Genomic DNA, 8,514 nt, shown 5'->3' with positions numbered 1-8,514 from the left:
AATGAAATGAGTTCTAACTACCTCTATGATTAAAAAATTCCGTCAACACTCACTGGGAAGAAAGGCTACTTAGACAATGTAATTGAGGGTGCTTGGAACCTGTATAACTGTATTCTGGCAGATGTTAGAGGGGGAAGAAGAAAAATGATAAAGAAAAAAGACACACCCTCCACAAATGACAATAACTACTGAAGTGAATACATTATCCTATAATCATTATTCATAGTTGAAATAAAAATATCCGCACGAAAATGTTGGTCCTAAAAGGTTCTTTGTTTTTACAAACTCATCATCAGAGGTTTATTTCAGGTTTGAACTCATTCCAATGTATAGCAAATACAGACAGGACTAAGGTTCAGAACCACGGAGGTTCAAAATAACATTGTGAGGCTTAACTGAATTACTATAGTGTATCTGTACTTTTGCTTCAACCTTTTTGGTGCAAAAGACAAGACTACATCTACATAAAGTTGAACAAAAAGTGATTTTAACAAGCATCAGTAACAAAAATTTATTTAGCCTCATTTGATTCATAACAACACTGTTTTAAATGCACTATGTACAGAGATCTTTGCAAACCCTTGAGATAAAAGACTGACGTAATCTGTAATAATAAACAAAAATGTTATCTGAAATTGCTCTCTCCTACAATAAAATAAGTTTTATTCCCATGAACAAAATCTTCAACAGAGCATGTAACTTTAAATGTGTTTCAATTCATACTCAAGAAAGCAATGGTCTGTGCTTGAACTCAGGGTTGGAGTTTTTTAATTTCTTCCTCCAGCTCTTCCTTTGTGTACATGTGAAATATTTTTGAAGGTTCCATTGTTGCAAGCTGTAAAATAATTCATCAGTTACCACTCTGACAAACCTGTATAGAACAGTGCTAAAAATGGAATAAAGGTTACTACCCACACAGTTTTTGTACTGATGCTCATTACTGGAAATGCAGTAAGAATTTATACTCAAGCCTGTCCCACTTTCTAACTTCATTTACTGAGTGCATTTATATATACATTTTTTCATATTCCCCTGCCTGAAGTCCCTTCACTAATAGCTGTCCAAGATGATAGAGCCAGGTGACCTTCTCCCAGGTCTTGACCAGTACAATTCTGCAAAACAATTAGGAAGCATGCAAGATCATCCAACACAGCCACACTCTAGTTTAAGTCGAGATAATGTGAATTAAGTAATTTTCTAACATTTCCCTATATTGTTTCAATTCCATTTCACAATATTCTGCATTAGACATTTACATAACCAGAAACACTTAAGGCATCTAAATAAAAATCAAAAGAACCATCAGGTTTCATAGGATTAGACGGCACAGAAACAGGCCATTCGGCCCAACCAGTCCATGCCAGCGTATATGCTCCACTCGAACCTCCTCTCGTCTTTCCACCTCTAACCATCAGCATAACCCTCTATTCCCTTATCTGTCATGTGCTTATCTAGTCTCCTCTTGAATGCATCTATACTATTTGCCTCAATTACTCCCTGTGGTAGCGAGTTCCACATTCTCATCACTCTCTGGGTAAAGAAGCTTCTTCGAAATTCCTTATTTGATTTGTTCATTCAAAGTCAGTACATTAAAAGGTTAAAGTATACAAAAGCAAAATACTGTGGATGCTGGAACCTGAAATAAATACAGAAAATGCTGGAAAGGCTAAAGTATTATTGAATGCAATGTCTGGCCTTTTGAGAAAATAGGTTGCTACACTATTTGTCCCCTCCCCCATTTTGTTTCACCTCATCTCCTGGAGGCACTCACACCTGACAAGTTATGGTTCCTTGGGCACTGGCAACCCTCTGGCACCTTTCCCAAATGGACATTCCTCATGTTTAAGCCTAGAAAATGGTCAGCGAACTGCTCCAACCATTGACATGTGGCGTCACCACAGGCATAATTCTCACCCAAGAGCAACACGCACAAAATTGCTACCAGTGGGCAGACAAACAGGAGCTGGGACCTTGGCTGTCTCTCCTCTACTTGCCAGTCCAGGGGCACGGATACAAATTAGTGCCCATATTGTCACCTAGGTGAGATCAGCTAACTCAGCATAAACCAGGGCTCAAACCTGGGACCTGTGTCACACCATAAAGTGCATTTACCTGCAGAGTTGTCAAGGGGGTTCATCCCATCAAGTTCAATTTGTGGGACAATTAGCCGCATTATGACCAAGAACAGCCTAGTAATACAACATAATGGGGTACAATTTCCATGGGGATCCCCTTTTTCCAGCTATAATTTTTGGCAGACATTACAGGTGAATGCACTTTGTATTCTGCTCCATGGAGGAGTAATAAAATTCAGGATAATCTTTCCCACGGAGTGTTTCCAATCTCAGGCAGGGTGCTGCTAGGCAGTTCCCCATCAACAGAGGAAAAACCAAGTCCAGTCTCCCAAAGTGTGCTCACATCTATTTTGTCAGTCAGGGTGGGGGAGGAAAGAGCAGGGAAAGAAGGAATATATTAAAAGTTATGAGACTAAGAACAACTTGTATTTATATAGCACCATTAACATAGTAAAACATCCCAAGGCTCTTCACAGGAGGTTTACAAGACAAAAAAAATGACATCGACCCATAAGGAGAAATTAGGGCAGATGACCAAAGAGGTAAGTTTTAAGGAACGTCTTAAAAGGAGGAAAGCGAGGTAGAGAGGCGGAGATGTTTAGGCAAGGAATTCTAGAGCCTAGGGCCTAAGCAACAGAAGGCATGGCCACCAGTGGTTGAGCAATTATAATCAGGGATGTTCAAGAGGGCAAAATTAGAGGAGCGCAGATATCTCGGTGGGTCGTGGGGCTGGAGGAGATTACAGAGATAGAGAAGGGCAAGGTCATGGAAGGATTTGAAAATAAGTATGAGAATTTTGAAAACTGAGGCATTGCTTAACCTCGAGCCAATGTAGATCAGTGAGCACAGGGTGAACAAGACTTGGTGCGAGTTAGGACACGGACAACCGAGTTTTGGATGACCTCAAGTTTACGTAGGGTAGAACGTGGGAGGGCAGCCAGGCGTACGATGAAGGGTTTCAGCAGCGGATGAGCTGAGGCAAGGGTAGAGACGGAAGATGTTAGAGGTGGAAATAGGTGGGCTTAGTTATGCTGCGGATACGTGGTGGGAAGCTCATCGAAAGATACCAAGATTGCAAACAGTGTGGTTCAGCCTCAGATGAATGTTAGGAGGGGGAAAGAGAGTCAGTGGCTAGGGAACAGCGTTTGTGGCAGGGACTGAAAACTATGGCTATGGGCTTCCCAATATTTAATAAGGCCACGTTAGTGAATTGAAGAGGGTTTACTGTGATTGAAAGGCTGCATTAGAGGGAGCAGTGTGCGGCGGCCCGGCCTGAAAAACCATCAGCAGGCCAGGGCCATCAGAGGGAGCAGAGTGCGGCAGCATACCACTGCAAGAGGGCGATGGCTGCGAAGTCAGGTCGCTGATTGCAGTGCGGACGAAGGACCGGCAAGAGTTTGTAGAAGGAAGTGACCGGGGCCCAGGAGAGGCGCGAGTTCGGGTCCCAGAAGAGGCGAGGGCTCAGGGACAGCACGAGCCAGCCCACACTGTGATATGTGTGCGCACTCGATCCGTGCAGCAGAGCTGGTCTCCAGTTGCCTTGGTTAATCCTTACCACTGGACCAAGACCTTGCTCTGTCAAGCCCGTGTGGTGGCTGGTGTGCAACAGCCACCACACGTTAAAAAAAATCCACGCAAGGCATCTTCCACCCTCCCAAGATGTAGTTCAGGATCTGGAATATTAGGTCCTTCATTGAAACACCTGTGAACTCATTCCTTTTTGGCGTGGAAGCAATTCATCCTCGCTTCGAGGGACTGCCTATGATGATGATGATGATGATTTAATTGGAGAAAATTTCTGCTCATCCAGAACTGGATGTCGGACAAGCAGTCTGACAATTTGGAGACCATGCAGGGGTCAAGAGAAGTGGTGGGGAGGTCAAGCTGGATGTTGCCAGTATACATGTGGACGCGTGTTTTTGGATGATGTCGCCAAGGGGCAGCATGTAGGTGAGAAATAGGAGGGGCCAAGCATAGATCCTTGGGGGACACCAGAGGTAACAATGCGGGAGTGGGAAGAGAAGCCATTCTCTGGCTACGATTAGGTAGATAAGAATAGAACCAGGTGAGTGCAGTTCCATCCAGCTGGACAACAGTGGAGGCGTTGGAGGAGGATGGAGTGGTCAACCATCAAGGCTACAGACAAGTCAAGAAGGACTTCCCAACCGTCAGAATTAATAGTTAAATTATTATTAACATGAAAGTACACAGCCCCAGTGGACTTCTGTTTTACCATTGGTTAAACTTTCATACCTCAATATTTGTAGCATTCAATTTTTCTTCCATTACTTGTTTCAGGATTGTGAGCGCTGCATTCTTTGCTTCTTCTAGCGTCATTGACTAGAATTTTAAAAACAAACAATATTCTAAGCATCCATCCACTCCATTACCAAAGACGCAATTCTGCTCATCTTCATAATAGTTTCATGCTAAAACGCCAGTAGAAATTTGAGGCCATGGAAAGTAGATTTATACTCTTGCAAGTGACTTCACAATGGCAACATGTAGTGAAGTATTAACGTTGTTCATGGAAAGATCAATTATTTCCACTAAAGGTGACAGTAATAACAGTTAACATGGGAAAAGGATTAGGAGAGGATTAATAAAACACCTGTTGTGATGTACACAACGAATACAATGGAAAATTATACTTCAACTGGGAATTATTTAGGGAAGTGTTTTGTAGCTCTGTGTTGAGTAAACCATTATTTTCTGATCAGCTACGTCCATTATAAGTCGAGCCTATAACATGCCCAATTCTAGTTATGTGATGAAGCCACACAGCAAAACTCTTTCACAATGGTGTATTGCCACAAGAAGTCAATGGCAAAAATACTAAGGTTGAAAGAAATGCATATGCTACATTAGAGAGTGTTCACAGCTGAGACATCACTGAAAGTTTGGAAAACAAAAACCATATTCAGCAGGATCTTCCACATTTAATAGATTTCAAGTGCAATCCCCATGCATAATGTATTATTGAAGCAACAACTTGTATTTATATAGTGCCTTTAACGTAGTGAAAGGTCCCAGGAGTATTATCAGATTACAAATTTGACACCGAGCTGCATGAGGAGAAATTAGAGCAGGCTTGGTCAAAGAGGTAGGTTTTTGAAGCTCTTGAAGGAGGAAAGAGAGGCGGAGAGGTTTAGGCAGGGAATTCCAGAGCTTGAAGCCTAGGCAACAGAAGGCATGGCCACCAATGGTTGAGCAATTATAATCAGGGATGCTCAGGAGCGCAGAATTAGAGGAGCGCAGAGGGGGAGCAGCTGAAGGAGATTACAGAGATAGGAGGGGGCGAGGCCATGGAGAGATTTGAAATCAAGGTGTTGCTTAACCGGGAACCAATGTATTTCAGTGAGCACAGGGGTGATGGGTGAGCGGGACTTGGTGCGAGTTAGGACACAAGCAGCTGAGTTTTGGATCACCTCTAGCTTATGTAGGGTAGAATGTGAGATGCCAACAGGTATGTGTTGGAATAGTCAAGCCAAGAGGTTTCGAAGGCATGGATGAGGGCAAGATCAATTTGTCAGACAATAGAATGCTCTCGTAGATTTTGGAAGCATCAACAAAAAAAAACTAATTGTTGTGAAATTTCTGAAACCAGATTGCGATGGTTGAAAATAATCAATATTCCCCAGCTGATTGCCAATAGCAGTGTATATGTTATATCACTAAATCAGCTAGATTATTCGTTAACTCGGGTGGTGCTACAAATGTTAAAATAACTTTACTCATGAAATTAAAAGTGGATTATATTCTGGGCGATAAAAATCATCCTATGTGCATTGGTTCCCGTACCTTACGATAAACCTCCTGGAGGGAGCTCTGGGCACCCTCAGAAGCAGAACCAATCGCCCTCGCGTCACACTGCACAAAGGTCCCAGATGGATCCATATGATACCTGCACAAGAAATTAAAATGTTGTGTTATTATAAATAGATTAACATTTGGAAATAAAATAAACCACAAATTGCCTATGGTAATTATAGGCTAGAGACTGAACACTCTTCATCTCATGTAATCAGATGATCCAATGCAGTTCACTAGCATCAGATGCAGATATGGTGTTCCAACTGCTTACCGATTGTCAAAACCTCAAATCCCAAATAAAACAATAATTCAATTGCAAATGTACTCCTTACAATGGACCTTAATGCCAATTTATTTGGACACATAGCATTCGTTGTGAGCAAATTATTTGGTATGGGATTTGGGATCAACTGATCTCTCATTTTCAATTACTGCAGCTGAGCTGGTACACACTGGATCAGCTGAGCAAGAGTTGTATTGCGATTCAGGATCATAGGAAGTGGATCTTGGAATACTACAACTGACCCCAGATCCTGATACTGCTCCTACTCAGCCACTGTTTAAGATATTAAAGATAGGGTAGGTAAAGAGAAACTATATCCGCTGGTTGGGGAGTCTAGGGGGCATAGTCTAAAAATTGGGGGCATAGTCTAAAAAATTAGGGCCAGGCCTTTCAGGAGTGAAATTAGGAAACACTTCTACACACAAAGGGTGGTGGAAGTTTGGAGCACTCAACAGCAATTTATGCTAGATCAATTTTTACTTTTAAATCAGAGATTGATCGATTTTTGTTAACCAAAGATATTAAAAGGATATGGGGCTTAAGTCACAGATCTCATTGAATGGCAGGACAGGCTCGAGGGGCTAAATGGCCTCCTCCTGTTCCTATGTTCAGAAGTATCTGGAGAGTTAATCTACAAATTGAAATTGCAGTACTGCACCACCAATTATATTAGATGTAGCACAACATGAATATTAGTTGCTGCATGACTTCCTGAAATTGTAACTACATGCAGAAAGTCATGCAGCAACTAATATTCATGTTGTGCTACATTAATACAATTGGTGTATCTACGTAAACTGTGGCTTCAGGGATATCATACAGCTACTTAATAACAGACAAAACATCCCATGCTTGAACCAATCTGTTGTATGTCACTTACACCATCAAACTGAACTTTTAATTTGTGCAAATATAGGGGCCAAGTTTCGGCCTGAGTTGCTCCTGTTTTTTTGGAGCAACTGGTTTAGAATGGAGTATCTTAGAAATTGCAATTTTCGGCATTTAGTGTGTTCCAGTTCTAGTCAGTTAGAACAGTTTCAGTTTGGAACAGATTTTTTTTCTCAAAAGGGGGAGTGTCCGGCCACTTACGCCCATTTTGAAAGTTTAGGCAGTGAAAACTTACTCCATTCTAAGTTAGTTTGGAGTAAGTGTAGATTTTTGTACGCTCAGAAAAACCTTGTCTACACTTAGAAGATCAGGCGTAGGGAATGGGGGGGGGGGGGGGGGGGAGATTTAAAAAGGGAAGTTTACAAATATTAAACACTTCAGTTTTACAAATAAAGAGCCATCATCAATAATAAATACATCAATAAATCAGCCAATAAATCAATCAAAAAAAAAACTTTTTTTAAAATCAATAAATAAAACATTTTCTACTTACCGACTGCAGCACCGGGAGTCCTCCAACAGCATGCTGGGATGGCCCCCCACCAGTGTGTATCTATCTCTCTGTCAGTGTCTGTGTTTCGGAGGCAGGAGGAGGCGAGGGAGAGAGAGAGAGAGAGAGAGGGGAGGGAGGGAGGGAGGGAGGGAGAGAGAGAGAGAGAAGGGAGGGAGGGAGGGGGGAGGGAGGGAGAAGGGAGGGAGAGAGAGAGAGAAGGGAGGGAGGGAGGGAGGGAGGGAGGGAGGGAGGGAGGGAGGGAGAGAAGGGAGGGAGGGAGGGAGGGAGGGAGGGAGGGAGAGAGAGAGAGAGAGAGAGAGAGAGAGAGAGAGAGAGAGAAGGGAGGGAGAGAGAGAGAGAGAGAGAGGAGGGAGAGAGAGGAGGGGGGGAGAGAGAGAGAGGAGGGGGGGAGAGAGAGAGAGAGAGAGAGAGAGAGAGAGAGAGGGAGGGAGGGAGGAGAGAGAGAGAGAGAGAAGGGAGGGAGGGAGGGAGGGAGGGAGAGAGAGAGGAGGGAGGGAGGGAGGGAGGGAGAGAGAGAAGGGAGGAAGGGAGGGAGGGAGGGAGAGAGAGAGAAGGGAGGGAGGGAGGGAGGGAGGGAGGGAGGGAGGGAGAGAGAAGGGAGGGAGGGAGGGAGGGAGAGAGAGAGAAGGGAGGGAGGGAGAGAGAAGGGAGGGAGGGAGGGAGAAGGGAGGGAGAAGGGAGGGAGGGAGGGAGGGAGGGAGGGAGGGAGGGAGGGAGGGAGGGAGGGAGAGAGAGAGAGAGAGGGGAGGGAGGGAGGGAGGGAGGGAGGGAGAGAGAGAGAGAGAGAGAGAGAGAGAGAGAGAGAGGGGAGGGAGGGAGGGAGGGAGGGAGGGAGAGAGAGAGAGAAGGGAGGGAGGAAGGGAGGGAGGGAGAGAGAAGGGAGGGGAGGGAGGGAGAGAGAGAGAGGGAGGGAGGGAGAGAGAGAGAAGGGAGGGAGGGTG

The 8,514-nt window shown here is 44.0% G+C and overlaps 1 protein-coding gene across 1 annotated transcript in view; it reads right to left on the bottom strand.

The window, feature by feature from the left end:
- Window positions 1-268: 268 nt before the first annotated feature.
- The window catches only part of psma5 (proteasome 20S subunit alpha 5), a 26,825-nt gene continuing 18,579 nt past the window's right edge, over window positions 269-8,514 (bottom strand). Inside the window, exons 7-9 of the mRNA XM_070859449.1 lie at window positions 5,877-5,979; window positions 4,329-4,415; window positions 269-835 (exon numbers count right to left, since the gene is read on the bottom strand). Of these exons, the coding sequence (XP_070715550.1) occupies window positions 752-835; window positions 4,329-4,415; window positions 5,877-5,979 (274 nt within the window). The 3' untranslated portion in view covers window positions 269-751. The remainder of the gene's footprint in view (window positions 836-4,328; window positions 4,416-5,876; window positions 5,980-8,514) is intronic.

This window comes from Pristiophorus japonicus, chromosome 17, assembly GCF_044704955.1.
Source record: "Pristiophorus japonicus isolate sPriJap1 chromosome 17, sPriJap1.hap1, whole genome shotgun sequence".
NCBI lineage: Eukaryota > Metazoa > Chordata > Chondrichthyes > Pristiophoridae > Pristiophorus > Pristiophorus japonicus.
This window is presented reverse-complemented; position numbering and strand designations above follow the sequence as displayed.